Genomic DNA, 22,562 nt, shown 5'->3' with positions numbered 1-22,562 from the left:
AGAAATGCTACAGAGTTCCAACGTCATTGGAATGTTCCATGGTTGTCCACCATGGCAACAGTGCTCAGGACTACCGTGATTGGACCAGAGGGGCTAGAGTGGCGGGCCAATAAGATCTCTGCAAGCAATATAATACAGCCAGGTCTGGGACGTCAAACGTATTGAAGGGGCCATTCTTTAAGGAGATAACACTAATTTCGTTGTCCAAGGTTCAGACATGTTGAGCGCTGGTTAACCACTCAGTGCTAAGAGCCCTATCGACCCTGGTAAAAAGTAGTGCATTATATAGCGAATAGGATGCCAATTGGAAGCATGCATAAACTTTGCTGGATTTATACCAACATCTACACAGACGCCCTTGGATTTCCAGCTAAGAGAAGAGAGGATGCCTAAGGACTTAACATGAGAGGCACGACACAAGCCTCTTCAAGGTTGGGAGTTGTAGTGGTCGTGATTATGCAGCTAAGCAGTTTTTAATAGATGTTTCTATAAAATGTTTCAGCAGGGGAGAACAAGTCTGGATATTATTTTTCTGGCGGGATTTTTTTTCCCAGTTCAGATGATCAAGTCAGCGATACCTTCTCCAAACTGGGCTGTTGAATCTTTTTTTTAATGCCTTTATGAAAAACGTTTAATTTGAGAAGAACATGATAAAACACAACAAAAGGAAATTAAAACAACCCAGATTGAATTTAGACCCAATATGCCAATGTTTCATTAAACCGAGACCACCAAGAAAGGAGTTTTTTTTAAGCCTTAATGACAGCAAATATGATTGACCTGTCTTGGATAACATGCATTTACTTTTGGCTAATAATTGGACTCGCTTCAGTTACTTAAGCCATTTCATTAAGCGTGAGACAGACCTGGCGCTTTTCTGTCCATCTGGGCTCTCAACTACTTTAAAAACACTGCTGCAGTTCAAAGCCTTGCTAGCTTTGTTTGGAGCCGTAAAGGTTAGGCTAGGTCATAGTTTGAGTTCAAAACCCTGTAGCCTGAACACATTAGGTAACAGAGCTTACACTTCAGACAAATCCAGCCTTATTTGCTGTGGACACAAGTATTTTTTATTTTTTTTATATACAGTTGATGGACTACCAGATTGCCTGGTACCCCCGCTGAGTGTTGCATGCTGGGAGCCTGAAAATGCACAAATTCTAGTCTCATCATCAAATCTGATGATAGCAGGCTGGCAACACAGTTTAGAAACTCCTATATCATGAGCACCTTTGCACGTGTTAAAGTAGCCTAAATGTTGGCTAACCCTCTGTGTTTCTGCCTGTGCGCAAAGCAGCTCAGGTCTTCAAAGTCAACTAGTGTGAACGATGAACAGCCTGTGTTGCGTCCCAAATGACTCCCAATCCCCTATATGGTGTGCTATTTTTGACCAGTGCCGATAGGGCTGTACCATCTGTCTGTGTTCCTCTCCTCTCTTATGCTGTTTATCCCTCTGTTCTCACGTTATATTGGCTTAAAGCTGTATTAAAAACATCACCCTCTTTCATAGGGGAAATATGTTGTCTCCCCGTAGTTCTACAAACTACACCAGAGAGAGAAACATGCACTGCTTGGACTGAAAGGCACAAATAGTCCCTCTAGTACACCGAGGTCTTGTAAAAGAGCACGGCTAGGCTACTTGTGTTTGGGAGAAAGCCGTGTTCATAGGCAGTCTGGACAAAAGTATTGCACTATGTAGGGAATAGGGTGCCATTTGGGACACACAGTGTTGTTGTAAACAGAGCAGACCATCACATGGTGGGACATACCATCCTGGGAGGCGAAATGGAGAGGGGGGCTTGAGTACGACGCTCGAATGGCATCCAACATAAGACCGGAGCCAGTAATGACACCCGAGCAAGGCCTTTTTAGAAATGTGTATGACTGTGAATTCACTCGCAGTCTGGATGTATTTAACATCTAACCTATTGGTGTGGGTATATCAATAACCAATGAGGTTACAGTGAAAATGCTGCTTCTCATATGGGAAAAACAAAGTCATTTTTTGACCACTGGGTTTGAGATTAAAAACACCGGTGACTCAAAATTGGATATGGCAAGTCATTCTCGAGGTAATAGATTTAGCCTACATCAATCAGCTTTTAAGAATCTGTGGTTTATTACACTTAGTGTGCTAGCATTAAAAAAATGGCCACCGTAAATATTGGAGTGAGGCTCTGTTGATGTCAAATATGAGGTCACAAACAAATGTCATAACCCAGAATCTACACTGTCTGGCACCGGTGCAAGGAAACCTAAACACAAATCAAGATTTTCAAAGGAGACTATAGAAACTAGCCTATGTCAACTAGGACGTAGCAGTGTGGATCATACCTTATCAAGTAGCAACAGAAGAGAAGGCTGAGAATGAAGACAAAGATGGCGGTCCCAAACACCACAATGTAGATGTTGAGAGGAAGGTTCTGAAACCCGATATTAGGCATCCTGAAACTGTAGTGCTGGAAATCGGAGCTCATGGATATCCTGCAACGAGAGAGAGATGGATGGATTAGGGGATGTGATAAAGTGATAGATTGACCACAGGACAGTTTGTGACTATTGGGCTGAGAGAGTACTGGACAATTTCTCATAGCCAGCAGAAATCTTTGATAAGGCTTCCAGTCTGCCACGTGATGACAATAGGTAGGGTGAATTGACGAGAACAGATCATGATCATTAGTTGCGTAATATCACTGAGGTAGGCCTATTCCAGATCTTGCACATCACTGCGGCACCTTCAGCATTTGAATGCTTGTAAAATGGATTGAGCAATATTAGTCTTTATTAGTACAGTGACAATGTAATTTCCTAGGTTATTGTTAACAAAAATCTGTAAAAATCTCCAAAATGGTCAAAACCACTCGATTTTAAAAGGTGCAACACCATTTCCTGGTTGCTCAAATTTGATTAGTTCACCTAATTTCAGTTGATGTAACAATACAAAAGTTTAGAGCAGGGGTATTTGTCTCTAATCCTACGACGTCCGGAGCCTGCTGGTTTTCTGTTCTACCTGATAAATAATTGCACCCACCTAGTGTCCCAGGTCAAATAAAGTTTAAATAATACATCAATTCAATTATGGACCTCGAAGCTAGATCTACTGCAATTTTTCATTGTTCCCCTCTAAAATCAGGGCCTGATTCAATGACGGCCTAGGAACGGTGGGTTAACTGCCTGTTCAGGGGCAGAACGACAGATTTGTACCTTGTCAGCTCGGGGATTTAAACATGAAACCTTTCGGTTACTAGTCCAACGCTCTAACCACTAGGCTACCCTGCCGCCCCGTGAACCTAACTCACAGCTAAAAAATGTAAAGCAAGCAATCCAATGTTATTTGTTGCCTAGACTTTACTGCAATTGACCAATTGAAGTCTTGGGAAAAAAAAAAAAGAACAAAAAACCCACTAATATTGCAGTTAGCCAAGGCAGCCTTTATAATAGAACGCTTGTGACCACACACACACACACACACCCACACACATCTAAATATTGCACTTGGGAAAAAACAATCAGAGTAGAAATAGAATGAAACAAACAGGCATTCTATTTTTGCTCTATTACAGTGGATACTATAGACATCGATCAAGTGCACAAGGCTACGTGTCCAAAAAGAATGTTAATTGAGTAAAAAAAAAAATAATCCCCCCTCACTCACACAAAAGTGTTACTGTCGAGCTCAACACAACAAAAGCAATATCTTTGGGCTACTCTGCAGGTTATTACATTGCACACTTTCTGCCTGTGGACATCTGTTCTACAATGTGCCAGCAGCAGAGCATGAGACCCTTTGTTGGCATAATTTATCTCTTTCAGACAGAGAGAACACTTGGCATACCCCTTTTTTATCCACTGTATTGAACAAGTGAGAAAGAGGGAAAGTGTGTGGTGTTTCTTTCACCTCTATAGGTTTCTCCGGCTAACTTAGCTAACGGATCATTTTATCTAGATTGCAAGATAACGTTTCTTAAAATGCTAACAATACTTGTTCCACCGCACTTTATCCCTCACCTCGAACTTTCCAAATGCCAGTTGTTTTTCGGTTACCGCTCATGAAGTAAGCTTCATCGCCTTCTCACCCCCGTCTCCGTGGTCAGGAGACCGAGCTCTTCGTTATTGTTCAGGGGACGCGCTGCTGTAAAGGGCAAACTGCCTTTCTACTCTCTGCTGTCTTTCCAGAGCAGATGTTGTAACTAGCAAAATCGGTTGTCTCTTCTCTCTTCAGTCGCGTGCTGCATTCTGCGGTTACGATTTGCTGAGCCTTGGATACAGCCAGTATTGTTCCAAACACGCTTCAAAAGCCCCCCCCCCCCCCCATCATGTAGGTCACCTATTTTGGTGAATTTCGGCGAAAGGTGACTAGTTTGCATCCCTGAGTCCGAGAGACGAATCTGGGTTTGGCGGATGCCAGGAGAACACTATCTGCCTGAATGCATACGGCCAACTGTAAAGTTTGGTGGAGGAGGAATAATGGTCTGGGGCTGTTTTTCATGGTTCCCCTGAAGTGAAGTCTTAACGCTACTGCATACAATTACATTTTAGACATTTCCGTGCTTCCAACATTGTGGCAATAGCTTGGGTAAGGCCCTTTCCTGTTTCAGCATGACAATTCCCCCGTGCACAAAGCACATACTTTTGGTGAAGTATTCAATGAAGTATGAAGTATTCAATTTAGTCAGGTCACCCAAAAAGTTGGGGTGAATTCCAAAGTTGTGCTATATATTATTTGGTTATGTCATAGCTAAATTGTTTAAGATAAATCATTTACTAGCGCAAACACTTTTAATTTGCAAAAACGACAAGTTAATTAGTGGGTGATGGTAATTTCAGAGTTATTTTTTTTAACATACATTGCTTCTCTAATCTGATAGTGTGGTGGTAGATGCCCAGTCTCAGTTTAGGTGCTTACATACACACACCATAGACATATGTTTACACACACACACACACACACACACCTTTTGGGGACCAACAATTTATGCCCATTCAAAATCCTATTTTCTCTAACCCTAAACGTAACCACTAACCCTAAAGTAGTGAGGCCCGGCAAAATGTCCTCACAATTTTAGTTGGTTTAGTATTCTTGTGAGGACTTTCGGTACTAACAAGTATAGTATAATGTGTCCACACACGCACGCACACACACACACACACACACACAACTACTACTATTGAAGAAAATACAATTCCTGAGTGAGTATGTGTTTGTCTGGTCCACAACTGAAAATTCCCATTCTCCACAGAGGGAGAATGAAGAAAGAATGAAAAGAGAAACAAAAACACACACATGCTAGGGTTAGGTGGTATATATTGATGATCATTTTGTTCTATGGAGGGGTGACGCAAAACAGCTCCAGGCGTTCCATGCTTTTCTTAACTCCTGTTCTGATCATTTGAGATTTACTAAGCAATCTGATACACGTCAAATCAGTTTTCTTGATCTTCTGATCGTGTGTGAAGATAATGTTCTATACACTGATCTTTACAGGAAGCCTACTGATCGTAACAGTTTGTTGAGGGCTGACAGGAGTCACCCACTTCCCTTGAAAAATAGTTTGTCCTACAGCCAATTCTGTCGAATCAAAAGAATTTGCAAAAAACAAATCAGATTGACAGAGAAAAAGATCAGGGACTACAAAAATGATCAGATTAATATTGCCATTGAGAATATTCAAAACAAAACATGACCCTTTTCAAGGTCACTCTCACAAAAAGACGCATTCTTGTGTTCTAACTACCCGCTATTCAAAGTGCTCTGAACAAATTAAGGGAATCGTTCACAAACATTGGCACAGTCTAAAATCCGATGATAGTCTCGGTAATGGGTTTTCGTATTCTCGCGTGGCAGAAATTTCAGAGACCAATTGGTACACTCTGATTTACCACCCCAAGATATTCCTGAACAACGTCTATTTGCGCCCCTACTGGATGGAAACTACAAATGTAATGGCTGTGCTCAATGCAATGGCACTTATAAAATGTAGATCCTTCAAACACCCACAAACAGGGAAATCGATCCCAATCAAAGGTGTTATTACGTGCTCCACTAAGACAGTTATTTATCTTATAACTTGTCCTTGTGGTAAAAATTATGTGGGTAAAACCAAGCGCAAATTAAAAAGTACGCATCTCAGAGCATCGTAGCACCATTAGGTGTAAAAACTTTACTTACCCAGTTGCGGCCTTCTTGGAGGCAGGCCACTCGATTTCGTCTCTGCGTTATATTGGCATCGAACATGTCACCCTCCCTTGGAGAGGGGGTGACCTTGATAATTTATTGTTAAAACGAGAGGCTGGATCTTTAGCTTAAAGACCCTTGTTCCCTTCGGTCTCAACGTAGACTTTGATCTGAAGCCATTCTTGTGATTATTGTGACTTTGCCATTGTAATTGTTTGTAAGCTTGTGTCGTCTAAACTGAATTTATGATCGTATGCTATCCATTTGTTGTTTGTATGCTGTTCTTTGTATGACATTTTAATATTTGATAATTACCCAATGATTAGGCCACTCTTGGACATGATTACAGACACTTTTGACACTACATAAACGAGTCATCCCGCAGTGTTTGTGATTATAACCTGATGAAGACAGCTTGGCTGTCCAAACGTTGCTATACTGTTAAGAGTGTGCCGCTCTCTTTTATTTTCAAGGGTTGGGTGGTATACCATACTTACCGTATCCCGGGAATTTAGAAAAATCCTCTGTATGGATTTTCCAATACATTTAAAAATATATATACATCTGAATATTTGGCCATGTTAAATAAATACCTGCAGTCAACCTGTGCACTAGGAAATAGACAAAGCAGATCACGTTCATCAGTTCCCCTGTTAGATCATTTTTCATTATGAAGCTTACCGGTACTAGTTTCCCAAAACAGCTGTTCAAGCCAGTCAAGTGTGTTTGTTTACAAAGATTCACAACAAGCAAAACGGGAGCTTCTTGAGGTGAGTCACTCCTGCGGCGCAACTTAAGTGAGGTGAACAAGTTACACTTGTATGAAATTCAAAACTGATATATTTTATAACTATTAAGTTAACCATCTAAGATGTGCCAAATTAACTCATTCCAGCTGGGTTTTGCTAAATGGCCAACGTTAGCTTGCAAGATCAAGCTTCTTGGTGACAGCAACAGAGACAATCCCCTCCTAGATGAAGATCCCTGCGGTCTAATATTTGTTTTGTGTGTGCTGCAAGCTGTGTTTAGAGATACTTGCATTACTTATGAGTAATGAGATGTCTTAGTAGAAAATGTTTGCATGCGCTCGTTAGCGTTTACCTAGCATCCCCTATGGCGATTCCTTAGTACATGTTAGCATTCTGGTAAATAACATTTTTTGTGGCCTTTTTTTTTTTACATTTGAAAAAGAAAAGCACCCCCTTGTGTGCACTACCGGTAATAATGTATATCCTGGGATGGCACAGGCACAGTAAGAAGGTAGGAAATTGGATAGAGCCCAACTCTACACACACACACACACACACACACACACACAGAGAGTTTACAGTTACTCCTCCCTATACAGCCAAGCCAACAGACATAATAAACCATAAACCCTGTCTTCCGCACACACTGTCTACGTCCAGAGGACACACTCATTAACCCACACACACACACACTCACCCGCGTGGTGCCTTCATAGTGTTGAGCGGAACCCAATCTTTACATCTATAACTGTGAGAACGGCAGCGCTGGGAAGAGGCTCAGCCTTTGTTAATTTTCCTTTTCCCCTCGTCACACACACACTGCGACCACGAATGGTAGTAATAACACCATCACAATTTAACACCCTCAGTCTCCCTAGCTTAGCCGCTAGGCTGGTATGCGGTCATAAACACTGCTGCCCTCTCGGTTGGGCTCAATTCTGCCCCCCTGCTCTGCTAGTATGCCGTGGCCCCACGCCAACCTCACAATCTTTCTATCAAAACGAGGCCACGACTGGAAAGCCTGGTTATCACCACTTAGCTGGGCTCCCAAACACACTGGTTCCACATGGCCCTTTGACATACACATCCCAGAAGCAAACACACACACAAACTCTGGGGTAAAATTAAACCCAAAGTTCAGACCAGGGCCTAAAATTAACTTTTTGGTCCAGCAGCCACCGTGGCAGGTCTAATTGAAACTAAAGTCTACTGAAGTGAGAGACTGTCCTTGTTTTTCTTGGCTATTTACCTTGTTTTGTTCACAAGCTAGGTTGTTTTTCAATGTTTGAGTTGAGTTTCAACTGTTAGGGAAGAGAAGGCAAATGGCGCCGGAAGAAAATGGCAGCAGTTTAACGGGCGCCTAACCAATTGTGCTATTATGTGTTTTTTTTTCTAGTGTTATTTGCAACTTATTTTGAACATAATGTTTCTGCCACTGTATCTTACAGCAAAAAAAGAGCTTCTGAATATCAGGACAGCGATCACTCACCTCGGATTAGACAGATTCTTTCAACAAGCAGGACGCACAGGATGAACTTCAGACACCCGACAAGGCCAACATCCCCATCATTGGCTTACTGCATTCGCGTAACAGGCAGTCTCCTTGTGGAGTGCAACGAGAGAAAGGCAGGTCGTTATTGCGTTGGACTAGTTAACTGGTTGCAAGATCGGTTCCCCCGAGCTGACAAGGTCGAAATCTGTCGCTCATCCCCTGAACGAGGCAGTTAACCCACCGTTCCTAGGCCGTCATTTAAAATAAGAATGTGTTATTAACTGACTTGCCTAGTTAAATCAAATAAAAACGGCAAAACAGCGCCCCAAAAAAACGATTTCCGATTGTTATGAAAACTTGAAAAATCGGCCATTCCGATTAAATCGGTCGACCTCTAGTCCAAACACACGAAGACAGTCGTGAAGAGGGAACGACAAAGCCTATTCCCGCTCAGGAAACTAAAAAGATTTGGCATGAGTCCTCAGATCCTCAAAAGGTTCTACAGCTGCAACATCGAGAGCATCATCTCAGCCTATTGCAGAGAGTCTGAGCACTGATGGTGGGATTGTGCGTTCCTGGTGTAACTCGGGCAGTTGTTGTTGCCATCCTGTACCTGTCTCTCGGGTGTGATGTTCGGATGTACCGATCCTGTGCAGGTGTTGTTACAAGTGGTCTGCCACTGCGAGGACGATCAGCTGTCCGTCCCCTCTCCCTGCCTTAGGCGTCTCACAGTACGGACATTGCAATTTATTGCTCTGGCCACAGTCCCCCTTGCAGCATGCCTAAGGCACGTTCACGCAGATGAGCAGGGACCCTGGGCATCTTTCTTTTGGTGTTTTTCAGAGTCAGTAGAAAGGCCCCTTTAGTGTCCTAAGTTTCCATAACTATGACCTTAATTGCCTAATCTTTTAGTGTCTTAACGACCGTTCCACAGGTGCATGTTCATTAATTATTTATGGTTCATTGAACAAGCATGGGAAACAGTGTTTAAACCCTTTAAAATTAAGATCTGTGAAGTTATTTGGATTTTTTCTAATTTTCTTTGAAAGACAGGGTCCTGAAAAAGGGACGTTTATTTTTTTGCTGAGTTCATATATTTAGCCCAGATGGATAACAATTAGCTCCACTATCGCCTTGTTTGGACTGGGCTTGGCTCACCCTAAGACTAGTTCTGCTGTGGCTCTAGCTGGATCCGGCAGTGGAACTCTCTCCCTCCGAACAATGTTGAAACACACACACACACACACACACACACGAGCCTGCGCAAGCTTGCTGAGACAAAGGCTGTTTCTGTACGGACTGGCAGAGCCACGCGTCATTATGCAACACCCACCGTGTAAACGTTGTTGAGTGGGTGCCAATACCATGGCAGGCAAGCAGCACTCAGATATGATCACTAATTTATTTATGAAGGGACTGTTATAACTTATGACTGAGGTAGACTAGAAGGTGTGTGTGGAGGAGCAGTTTGTTTTTACGACTGGTGCCCCGGGTAGCATACTGTGATTTTTTTGGATTGACCATTAGGCGATTTGTGGTCATTAAAGCTTAGCCGATCTGGGGTTTTTTTTTTACACTGACTAACAGGCTAGCTACAAGAGGACTTGAATACAAAAGACCATTTCAGTCCCTGACCAACTGTCCTCGGCCCCTGACTATCATCTCAAAATGGTGGACTTCTTACCACTACATTCCTCAAAATCTAGCCTATTACAGTTAGGCATGATTTATGATTGATGTTAAGTTGATTAAAAAGCTACGTTTTCACCACGTGTGGTGACACACAGAGGACATACAGGACACGGCTTTTGATTCAATTGATGTAAGATCTGGCGGTTCAGGTCTTGGCCTACATTGGCAAGAAAAAGTATGTGAACCCTTTGGAATTAACTGGATTTCTGAATAAATTGACAATAGACAAACTGTGCTTAAACTAATAACACAAATTATTGTATTTTTCTTGTCTATATTGAATACATAATTTAAACATTCACAGTGTCGGTTGGAAAAAGTATGTGAACCCCTAGGCTAATGGCTTCTCCAAAAGCTAATTGGAGTCAGGAGTCAGCTAACCTGGAGTCCAATCAATGAGAAGAGATTTGGCAATGTTGGTTAGAGCTGCCTTGCACTATAAAAAAACCTCACAAAATATTAGTTTGCTATTCACGAGAAGCGGCGCCTGATGTGTGCCATGCCTCGAACAAAACAGATCTCAGAAGACTTAAGATTAAGAATAGTTGACTTGCATAAAGCTGGAAAGGGTTAGAAAAGTATCTCTAAAAACCTCGATGTTCATCAGTCCACAGTAAGACAAATTGTCTATAAATGGAGAAAATTCAGCACTGTTGCTACTCTCCCTATGAGTGGCCGTCCTGCAAAGATGAAGATGCAAGAGCAGAATGCTCAATGAGGTTAAGAAGAATCCTGGAGTGTCAGCTAAAGACTTACAGAAATCTGAGGAACATGCTAACATCTCTGTTGACGAGTCTACATACGTAAAACACTAAACAAGAATGGTGTTCATGGGAGGACACCACGGAAGTCACTGCTGTCCAAAAAAAACATTGCTGCACGTCTGACGTTTGCAAAAGTGCACCTGGATGTTCCACAGCGCTACTGGCAAAATATTCTGTGGACAGATGTATGGAATTGTTTGGAAGGAACACACAACACTAGGTGTGGAAAAAAAAAAAGGCACAGCACACCAACATCAAAACCTCATCCCAACTGTAAAGTATGGTGGAGGGAGCATCATGGTTTGGGGCTGCTTTGCTGCCTCAGGGCCTGGACAGCTTGCTATCATTGACGGAAAAATGAATTCCCAAGTTTATCAAGACATTTTTCAGGAGAATGTTGGGATATCTGTCCGCCAACAGAAGTTGGGTGATGCAACAGCACAACGACCCAAAACACAGAAGTAAATCAACAACAGTGTTCTGACCTCAAACCGATTGCAATGCTGTGGCATGACTTCAAGAGAGCAGTTCACACCAGACATCCCAAGAATATTGCTGAACTGAAACAGTTTTGTAAAGACGAATGGTCCAAAATTCCTCCTGACCGTTGTACAGGTCTGATCCGCAACTACAGAAAACGTTTGGTTGAAGTTATTGCTGCCAAAGGAGGGACAACCAGTTATTAAAACCAAGGGTTCAGATACTTTTCCCACCCTGCACTGTGAATGTTTACACGGTGTGTTCAATAAAGACATGAAAACGTATAATTGTTTGTTATTCATTTAAGCCGACTGTGTTTGTCTGATGTTGTGACCTAGATGATAATCGGATCAAATTTTATGACCAATTTATGCAGAAATCCAGGTATTTCTAAAGGGTTCACATACTCTTTCTTGCTACTGTAAAATGTCAATGTAGCAGCTAAGTAGCCTAGTGGCTGTTCAAGTAGGGTGGGACGGGATAAGGAGGGTGTTGGGGAACGGGGCAGGGAAGAGCGGATTTTAAAGGTCTCTCTTGGGGATCTCGTCCAGAGTGATTCATAGAATCCCTCCCAGAACCCCTTCCTCCCCTCGTTGTGTCGCAGGCGGCTGTCGACCATCGACCCCCTGCTAATGGACAGTATCAGGATTCGCTTAGCTAGATGGTCCCGGGTACACCCCGTCGTCCCGGTAACCCTACCCCGCCGCGGTAAACAACCGACGTCGTCCACAAAGGCGCGTTTCAGGTGTCACTCAGGGCTGTATGTTGTCCTGCTATTGAATGGAGCAAAGAAATGAGAAGAAAATACTCAAACAGACTATTGGCAGTCCTAATTCATCCCTTTTAAATTCTGACACCGACTACCCTCTAAAAAGACTTTTTCTTCTTTCATCACTGGGATCTCTCCGTCTCTAAGCACATCCTTACAGGAGGTCGAAGAAGCCCAGGAAGTGGAGATACTGGTCCAGAGCCTGTGCCTCTCAGCACTGACAGCGACGGTCATTCACTGAAGGAGCAAACAGACAGAGAGACATCTACTCTCAAATGGGCACTGACAGCTAGGGAGACTACGGCCTACAGCCAGTTACTCTGTGGGCCTGGAACACACAAATGCCTACAAATAAATGCACACTCACTCCAGGGATCAACGGACCTCACAACGTGGACCTTTATTCACATTTCCCTTGTTTGTACTGAATCAGGCCACTTTGAGAGGGGAAAAATCCAAAGTACACTTAATTTGCCTCACACAGTGCCAGAACAAAGCCAATTGAACTGACAGTCAGAGACAGAGGACTATTGACTGTATAAATTACAGAATCTACCGCTGACACACCACTGCCCTCAAAAGGAAAGCACCTAAATGTCATCAGATCTCATCACAGAAAAGTACCTAAATTATCCTACAAAAAAGGACCTGAAAATTCCCTAGCTCCTACTTCTTCTCCTTTACTCAATACTCCATCCACCTCAGACTGGTTCCAATCCAAAATCTATTAGAGCATCTAAAAACACCTCCCATCTAGCCTATCCTCCCTTCAAACTGGAAGGCTCTCTCAGCCAGGACAATACACAACAAACCCACAGCTCATAGTCGACTGGAGACAGGCTTGAGGAGGAGAGGGAAATGGGATTGTGCTTACAGACTAGCCTATATCAGCTCAATATAGGCTGTATATTCTCGCTAACTATGCCAAGGCCAGTTCAGCCAAAAGCATTTTAATGGGAGGAACAAAGGCTTTGCCCTCTCATCGTTCTATGAGGTAACGGGTCCATCCTTACAGTAGTAGTTCGCATTTCAACATGTCGGTCGTGCCTCTCTCAGAGGAGACTTATACAAGGCTCACAGAGGATGATAAAGCCTTAAAAATAGACCGAGAGAGAGAACACGACGCACTCTGCAATGTGAGAAGCGGAGAACTGATAGCCAACTCGTTTTGAGAGAGTGTGATTTAAGGTGAGACACCGACAAGGCAAAAAAGGCTTTTGGTTGTTGGCTCTTTGTTTCAAAGGCTAACCTTTGAGAAGCTATGTAGCCTAAGCGCTTTGTGAGGTGAGATAAGGTGAGGGCTCTCTCTTTGGCAAGGCTCTTAACATGTGTAAAGAATAAATAATAGACAGATATTTTTTAGTCTTCAAGGCTTGCAGTGTCTTTCAGGTTTCATTCCATATTGAATAATTTATTTAGACTAAACTAATTTGCTGACATTTCCACGAAAACCAGCAGCCACATTTCGACGATAGGCCCTCTGATGTAGGTTGTAGTTAAGCAGAGACGTTTTTTGAAAGATTCCTCAAGTGCTGCAGCCTTCAGCCACCTGCAAGTGGGTTGCAATTTAACAAGTGGAGGTATCAAATGACACAACCAACACCCTCTTCCCACAAGCCCCAGAACAGCTCGAAGTTCTTCCACAGGGCTTTTCTTACAGTAATTTACTCTTCTAGACCTTCTTCTACTCCCCTTCTCCAGCTTGTCCTGGGTGTCCTCAGGAGGTTACAGCAGTGGAGATTCCTGCTGGACAGTGAAAGTGAAACCAGTTCTGGTTTGAAGATAAATTCTTTGCCCTCTGTGTGGATCCCATCGTACATTGATTTCAATAAGCCCTCCAACGTGGCTTGAGCGAAGTCTTTGACCACGTTTCATACGGAAATTGGACATCTGGCAATTATAAGGTATGGGGTTACTGAACCTATTTGTTTCAACAAAATAGTCCAAACGAATGCTCAAACAATTTAAATGTATTTGGTTAAGCACCATAAAACCACAGTATGCGATTCAGAAGTGTTGTGTAGGAAGTAAGACATGCCTTGTGTTTGCACACACACACACACACTCTCTGGAGTGCCTCTCAGCCATTGCCCAGCAGCCACCAACCAGCTGCCAATCCACAGGACTGTTCACAAATCATCTTAAGGGGAAATAGATGGGCCAAAACACTTGAACAACACCTAGCCTAGCTAATGCCAAAACATACAGTAGCCAAAGCCTAGTTAATGCCAAACTGGCTTTAAATAAAAAACTAGCCTGCTTTATTGATTACAATTTAGTCTAGTCAGACAACACTGAAAGATGTGACCAATCTCAAAGCCTTGACCTGAACAAAAGTTTGACTACACAAATACACATGCAAAAGAGGGTGCATTTCTTATGCCACAGACTCAACCGTGAAGTCCCAGTCAGACATGTATTGGCTGCAGAGAAACAAGATATTTAATAACACCAGCACTGAGGGAAGGCTGTTTCTCTAGTTAAAGTAGTGTTTCTCAAACACGCCCTTGGTCGCATTGACAGTTTCCCACATTTGATCTATTCCACCGCTTGCACACCTAGTTAAGGGCTTGATGATGATGGCTTGTTGACAAGCTGAATCAGGTGTGTTCGTACTGGAATATATTAAATATGTGGATCGCCTGAGGTTCCCAGGACGAGGACTAGTATGAGAAACCGTTGACTAGAGTATGCCCAGGGATAAGGGATCTGATTACCTTGGCTGGGACTGGGTGACCTGAGGGTGAGGCCTCAGTAGTTTTCCCCTCGTTGCCGCCATGCGTTGGTCACATGGCGCTGCCCGCTGGTTCCTGGATTGCACCAGAGTAACCGCCCACACGGTAGGATGTTAGGTGCCAAGTGAATAGTCCGGGGATTATTGGGCAAGTTCATTTCCTTATTTTTGGAGGGAAGTGGTGGTTTACTGGCAAGCTGTACCATTTAAACTGTTGGTTATCTCCACATTGCAGGTATCTAATTAATACGGCCATGAAGGCGCTATCTTTAGTGTGCATTCTTGGTTGCCCCCCCCACCCCAAGCAATAAATGTAATGGCTCAATTTGACACAAGTGTTGAAAAATCATTGCTTTCATACCTCAATCTGTCTGAATACACCACAACCCAAAATGCCCTTTGAAAGGCTCTAACAAAATGACCCTCATTTTCTCCCTTGCAGAACCTGTGGCTTTCTCAAATCACATGACAAGCCGGCATGGGGCCGTAATACCATATCCACTCTGAGCCGTGCCGGCAAACTAAGGAACCCCAGACCAGAGCACATTGCCTTACACTGGACCTAAAATTAGAGGTGCCTGGAAGTCCCTCCCACCAGATAGCCAGCCAAGTAGATAGTCAGAAAGTGAAAGAAGAACCCTCATTGCATCTTTCCAGTAATTTTCCATTGCATTGGGCAGGGCCTAATACTAAGCAACAGGAATGGTCCAAAGCAGGGTAAGTCAGTGGCTTATCTAGACACAGCACCATTTTCCACCCCCCCCCCCCCCCCCGGTACGGCAACTGGAGCAGTTGCCGTACCAGGCTGTGATACAGCCCAACAGGATGCTCTCGATTGTGTATCTGTAAAAGTTTGTCAGGGTTTTGGGTGACAAGCCACATTTCTTCAGCCTCCTGAGGTTGAGGAGACGCTGTTGCGCCTTCTTCTCCACACTTTGTGTGGGTGGACCATTTCAGTTTGTCTGTGATGTGTACGCCCAGGAACTTAAAACTTTCCACTGCTGTTCCGTCGATGTGGATAGGGGGGGTGCGCCCTCTGCTGTGCGCCCTCCATGATCATCTCCTTTTTTAAACTTTGGGTGAGAGGTTGTTTTCCTGACACCACACTCCGAGGGCCCTCACCTCCTCTCGGTAGGCTGTCTCGTCGTTGTTGTTGATCAAGCCCACTACTGTTGTGTCGTCTGCAAACTTGATTAGAGGCGTGCATGGTCACACAGTCGTGGGTGAACAGGGAGTACAGGAGAGGGCAGAGAACACACCCTTGACATTCAGACAAAAGACATTTAGCTGGGGGGTTTCCTGAAGATCTCTTACAGAGTGTTTGATCAATACTAGTTTTTCTAGAGGACGAATAATTCTCCGTCGCAACAGCATTATGCGGGATTGAAGGGAAACCGGCTGTCACTACTGCATGATTAGGAAACACAAGATCACAACATGTTTTCATTTGTATTCATATCCTATTGTAAATGGTCTTTATGGTGGTTTGATTACACTCATTGGAAGAGATTCATCAAATAATTAGACTTTCGGTGGGCCCAACCGACAAAACATGGTAGGTTGATACATTATGAAGGAACATCAGCAAGCAAAAAGTCACTACAGTTGTTCACTAATTATCATAGACAGTAGTGTAACACGTTCACACTAAATCGGGCTTTCACCCTCTTATGAGAAATCAAGGAGCCAAAATCCCTTTTTGTAGAACTGCTTTTTTTTAAAAAACTAACTCCAGTTGTATAGTTTTGGTTCAGAACACATGCTTTTGTAAGACACAACCCCCCCCCCCCCCCCCTCTCTCTTTTGTATTAAAATAGCTGACCGTTTGCAGTGTTTCGCAACACCACCAACACCACCAGCCAATTTACAGAGGGCTTGTGGCGAGCCCCCAGCACCCAAAACAAAGTCCACTATCTGATTCTGAAGTGGAAATTTCCACTGGCAGCTACAGCCAGCCATGATTTGCACATTTTAAACTTAACATGCCAAAGGGCAACACCAAACCAGAGGCCTCGGGCAGAAGGCAGAGCTCCATAAGCGGCAGCAGGCAGGCAGGCATGGGGCTGTTCAAAAAGCTGCCCGTCACGACTCACCACTACTATACACACACAAATCAGTCAGCCATTGTTTAATTGATCTTGAAGCCCAAATTCCTGACATGGTGGTAGTAGCATTATCAGGGCTTTAGAAGTAATTGGAATCATCACAGCTTAGGCTAAAAGTATATAGCATTGTTCCTAATCATTGTGACAACAGTGGTGAGCTAATCTGCAAACCGACCCAGTCAAGTCAGCCCTAATGCAGAAGACTCACAAAGCTTACCACGGGATACATCCTATACTTCTGTCATTTAGTCTCTTTCTAAAGGGGAAACCTTCGGAAAAACTCCACTTTGTTCTCTATTGGCCAGCGGGACAATATGGGTGATTGGTTTTGTTCACCGAGGGGGAGCGACACTGCTATAGCGTTAAATAGGTGTCATAGCGATTCGGGGAGAAAACATAACAGCGCTGTTCCCTCAGGCGCTGAAATATGTATTGCGAAAAAAAGAATGCTTGTTTTTCTGCACAGTTGATGCCAAGTTCTGCAATAAACTAGGTCAGACTAACTTTAGTTCCAGAGATGGAGATGTGGTGGCGATGGGTAGAGAATGCATTTCAATAAGAGCTAACAAGGTCAACCTCAGGGATGTTTCTGCCATTGAAATCCTTAGCGTTTTTTCGGGACGCTGTATTAATAATAATAAATCACGGTGTAAACTTAAATGACTAAAACCAGATAAAGTATGTAGAAACAATGACGATCTATATATATATATTTTATAATATAATCTTTAAGAACTAAAAAAAAAAAATCACCAAAATAAAAACTATACAGACAGGGATAATTGAAAATGACAAAAACAATTAATTTAGCAGTATTAGTTTTGTTATTATGTTTGAGCAAAATAGCACACCATTAGTTAGCCAAGGCCAAATGCATAGAATTGCAGGAAATTTGCTTTAAAAAACGGCAACATTCTGTCAATTCAAAATGTGCAGAATTCCTGAAAATTTGCTTTAAAACTGCAAAAAGTTCAGCTCCACGGAGAAAGTTTTAGAATTACAGGAAATGGGCGTGAAAAAAAATGTCTACACCGTCAAGATGCGGGGCCTCGCAAATTCAGCTGTGCCGACTGTGCCCATTGCCACGCCCGCTTTCCAAGATGATTGACAAGGAAAGTATCATCAACCCATTGGGTATCTCACTGCTTCCTCATATACCATGGCTTGAAATATGCAGACAGACAGATTAAAAGTAGGCCCAAATGTACATACTTCTGACTGCCAACTTTCTAACTATAACGACATGGCATGCTTTTGTGCTGTAGAATTTGGATTAAGCCTTTTCGCTAACTCATTTCGTTAGTTATGTTCCAACTTTCCCTCCATCTTGTGCCAATATCAGTTATTTTAAGTCTTGTTCCAATAGTTCATATTTTTCAAAGAGATTGTCAGTTGGATAGGCTCTCTGCAAGGTTTTATATATCTTACCTATCATATGAATATCATTTTCTGACTCAGATTATAAGGGCACAAGGCGAGACCCAAATGCAGACACAGGAGGCAGATGGTTGAGCTCCGATAATGTATTGCACCAAACGGGGTAGGCAAAAGGCAGGTCGGGGAAAGGCGAGAGTTCATAAACCAGGTCAGAGTCCAAACAGTACCAGGGGGTCGGCAGGCTCGAGGTCAGAACAGGCAGAGTGGTCAGGACAGGCAAGGGTCAAAACCAGGAGGGCTAGGAAAAAACAGACTGAGAAAAATAGGAGCTAGGAGAAACGCTGGTTGACTTGGCAAAACAAGACGAACTGGCAGAGAGACAGGAAACACAGGGATAAATACACTGGGGACTAATGGGGAAAACAGGAGACACCTGGAGGTGGATGGAGACAATCACAAAGACAGGTGAAACAGATCAGGGCGTGACACAGAAAGGATTCCCTCAAGATTGCACTGATGTCCAAAAGATTTCAAATCTACATTAATTGATATTAAACACTCAAGTTGCATGTATTTGAAAATATCAACATTGGTCAGTCCAAAATTACTTTTAATTCTGTCATTTAAATAACTTTATTTCCCATTACCAAGTCCTTTGTGGTTTCTATGCCTTTAGTTTTCCATGTGGACCAATTTATCTGTGAATTCTGAAAAGCTATCTAAGGATTGTGTTTTTAATTGCACGGTATCCAAAGCCAGCATTCACAATAACATAGGCCTATGTCTAAGATTATGCTACTCTTCTATAGCCCATCTTTAATAGACGGCACTGAACCAATGGAACACAGACGTTTTGTCATTGTCTCATTTGGTATCAGATGTCAGGATACTGAGGGCAGATGCCTCAATTCCCAGAATTAAACCAGGGAATATTCCAAGTAGGTCACATAAACAGACCAATGACTTCTTAGAGATAGCAAAGGTCAGTCGGTTTTGGGAAAACATTGCTAGAGTGACTTCTAGAAGAAACCTTACAACAACAGAACAGAGGCTGTTGAAACCATAGACCACTATACTGTGTTCTTCAAGGAGCCTTCTTGAGCGTCTCAAATTAGGAGTGCTGATCTAGGATCAGGACCCTTTAGGGCTGGGAAGTGCCAGGGACCTAAAGATACAATATCAAATCAAATCAAATTTTATTTGTCACATACACATGGTTAGCAGATGTTAGTGCGAGTGTAGCGAAATGCTTGTGCTTCTAGTTCCGACAATGCAGTAATAACAAGTAATCTAACTAACAATTCCAAAACTACTGTCTTGTACACAGTGTAAGGGGATAAAGAATATGTACATAAGGATATATGAATGAGTGATGGTACAGAGCAGCATAGGCAAGATACAGTAGATGGTATCGAGTACAGTATGTACAAATGAGATGAGTATGTAAACAAAGTGGCATAGTATAGTATAAAGTGGCTAGTGATACATGTATTACATAAGGATACCGTCGATGATATAGAGTACAGTATATACGTATGCATATGAGATGAATAATGTAGGGTAAGTAACATTTATATAAGGTAGCATTGTTTAAAGTGGCTAGTGATATATTTACGTCATTTCCCATCAATTCCCATTATTAAAGTGGCTGGAGTTGAGTCAGTGTCAGTGTTAGTGGTGGCTGTTTAACAGTCTGATGGCCTTGAGATAGAAGCTGTTTTTCAGTCTCTCGGTCCCAGCTTTGATGCACCTGTACTGACCTCGCCTTCTGGATGATAGCGGGGTGAACAGGCAGTGGCTCGGGTGGTTGATGTCCTTGATGATCTTTATGGCCTTCCTGTGACATCGGGTGGTGTAGGTGTCCTGGAGGGCAGGTAGTTTGCCCCCGGTGATGCGTTGTGCAGACCTCACTACCCTCTGGAGAGCCTTACGGTTGAGGGCGGTGCAGTTGCCATACCAGGCGGTGATACAGCCCGCCAGGATGCTCTCGATTGTGCATCTGTAGAAGTTTGTGAGTGCTTTTGGTGACAAGCCGAATTTCTTCAGCCTCCTGAGGTTGAAGAGGCGCTGCTGCGCCTTCTTCACGATGCGGTCTGTGTGAGTGGACCAATTCAGTTTGTCTGTGATGTGTATGCCGAGGAACTTAAAACTTGCTACCCTCTCCACTACTGTTCCATCGATGTGGATAGGGGGGTGTTCCCTCTGCTGTTTCCTGAAGTCCACAATCATCTCCTTAGTTTTGTTGACGTTGAGTGTGAGGTTATTTTCCTGACACCACACTCCGAGGGCCCTCACCTCCTCCCTGTAGGCCGTCTCATCGTTGTTGGTAATCAAGCCTACCACTGTTGTGTCGTCCGCAAACTTGATGATTGAGTTGGAGGCGTGCGTGGCCACGCAGTCGTGGGTGAACAGGGAGTACAGGAGAGGGCTCAGAACGCACCCTTGTGGGGCCCCAGTGTTGAGGATCAGCGGGGAGGAGATGTTGTTGCCTACCCTCACCACCTGGGGGCGGCCCGTCAGGAAGTCCAGTAACCAGTTGCACAGGGCGGGGTCGAGACCCAGGGTCTCGAGCTTGATGACGAGCTTGGAGGGTACTATGGTGTTGAATGCCGAGCTGTAGTCGATGAACAGCATTCTCACATAGGTATTCCTCTTGTCCAGATGGGTTAGGGCAGTGTGCAGTGTGGTTGAGATTGCATCGTCTGTGGACCTATTTGGGCGGTAAGCAAATTGGAGTGGGTCTAGGGTGTCAGGTAGGGTGGAGGTGATATGGTCCTTGACTAGTCTCTCAAAGCACTTCATGATGACGGATGTGAGTGCTACGGGGCGGTAGTCGTTTAGCTCAGTTACCTTAGCTTTCTTGGGAACAGGAACAATGGTGGCCCTCTTGAAGCATGTGGGAACAGCAGACTGGTATAGGGATTGATTGAATATGTCCGTAAACACACCGGCCAGCTGGTCTGCGCATGCTCTGAGGGCGCGGCTGGGGATGCCGTCTGGGCCTGCAGCCTTGCGAGGGTTAACACGTTTAAATGTCTTACTCACCTCGGCTGCAGTGAAGGAAAGACCGCATGTTTTCGTTGCAGGCCGTGTCAGTGGCACTGTATTGTCCTCAAAGCGGGCAAAAAAGTTATTTAGTCTGCCTGGGAGCAAGACATCCTGGTCCGTGACTGGGCTGGATTTCTTCCTGTAGTCCGTGATTGACTGTAGACCCTGCCACATGCCTCTTGTGTCTGAGCCGTTGAATTGAGATTCTACTTTGTCTCTGTACTGGCGCTTAGCTTGTTTGATAGCCTTGCGGAGGGAATAGCTGCACTGTTTGTATTCGGTCATGTTACCAGACACCTTGCCCTGATTAAAAGCAGTGGTTCGCGCTTTCAGTTTCACACGAATGCTGCCATCAATCCACGGTTTCTGGTTAGGGAATGTTTTAATCGTTGCTATGGGAACGACATCTTCAACGCAAGTTCTAATGAACTCGCACACCGAATCAGCGTATTCGTCAATGTTGTTATCTGACGCAATACGAAACATCTCCCAGTCCACGTGATGGAAGCAGTCTTGGAGTGTGGAGTCAGCTTGGTCGGACCAGCGTTGGACAGACCTCAGCGTGGGAGCCTCTTGTTTTAGTTTCTGTCTGTAGGCAGGGATCAACAAAATGGAGTCGTGGTCAGCTTTTCCGAAAGGGGGGCGGGGCAGGGCCTTATATGCGTCGCGGAAGTTAGAGTAACAATGATCCAAGGTCTTTCCTCCCCTGGTTGCGCAATCGATATGCTGATAAAATTTGGGGAGTCTTGTTTTCAGATTAGCCTTGTTAAAATCCCCAGCTACAATGAATGCAGCCTCCGGATAAATTGTTTCCAGTTTGCAAAGAGTTAAATAAAGTTTGTTCAGAGCCATCGATGTGTCTGCTTGGGGGGGATATATACGGCTGTGATTATAATCGAAGAGAATTCTCTTGGTAGATAATGCGGTCTACATTTGATTGTGAGGAATTCTAAATCAGGTGAACAGAAGGATTTGAGTTCCTGTATGTTTCTTTCATCACACCATGTCACGTTGGCCATGAGGCATACGCCCCCGCCCCTCTTCTTCCCAGAAAGATGTTTGTTTCTGTCAGCGCGATGTGTGGAGAAACCCGTTGGCTGCACCGCTTCGGATAGAGTCTCTCCAGTGAGCCACGTTTCCGTGAAGCAAAGAACGTTACAGTCTCTGATGTCCCTCTGGA

At 43.7% G+C, this 22,562-nt stretch overlaps 1 protein-coding gene across 5 annotated transcripts in view; it reads right to left on the bottom strand.

The window, feature by feature from the left end:
- Nucleotides 1-22,562, bottom strand: part of LOC110534333 (RING finger protein 24) — a 64,227-nt gene that overhangs the window by 21,340 nt on the left and 20,325 nt on the right. For 3 of the 5 annotated variants that reach the window (XM_036933415.2, XM_036933412.2, XM_090187185.1), the window contains exon 2: nucleotides 2,332-2,481. In XM_036933415.2, the coding sequence (XP_036789310.2) occupies nucleotides 2,332-2,474 (143 nt within the window). In that variant the 5' untranslated portion in view covers nucleotides 2,475-2,481. Of the gene's footprint in view, nucleotides 1-2,331; nucleotides 2,482-7,618; nucleotides 8,018-8,410; nucleotides 8,524-22,562 lie in introns of those variants that run through there. The other 2 variants (XM_090187186.1, XM_090187184.1) reach the window with 2 other exon arrangements.

This window comes from Oncorhynchus mykiss, chromosome 10 (assembly GCF_057628025.1).
Source record: "Oncorhynchus mykiss isolate SJ-2025 chromosome 10, ASM5762802v1, whole genome shotgun sequence".
NCBI classification, from domain to species: domain Eukaryota; kingdom Metazoa; phylum Chordata; class Actinopteri; order Salmoniformes; family Salmonidae; genus Oncorhynchus; species Oncorhynchus mykiss.
Note: the sequence above shows the minus strand (reverse complement) of the source record. Positions and strands in the feature narration are given on the sequence as shown.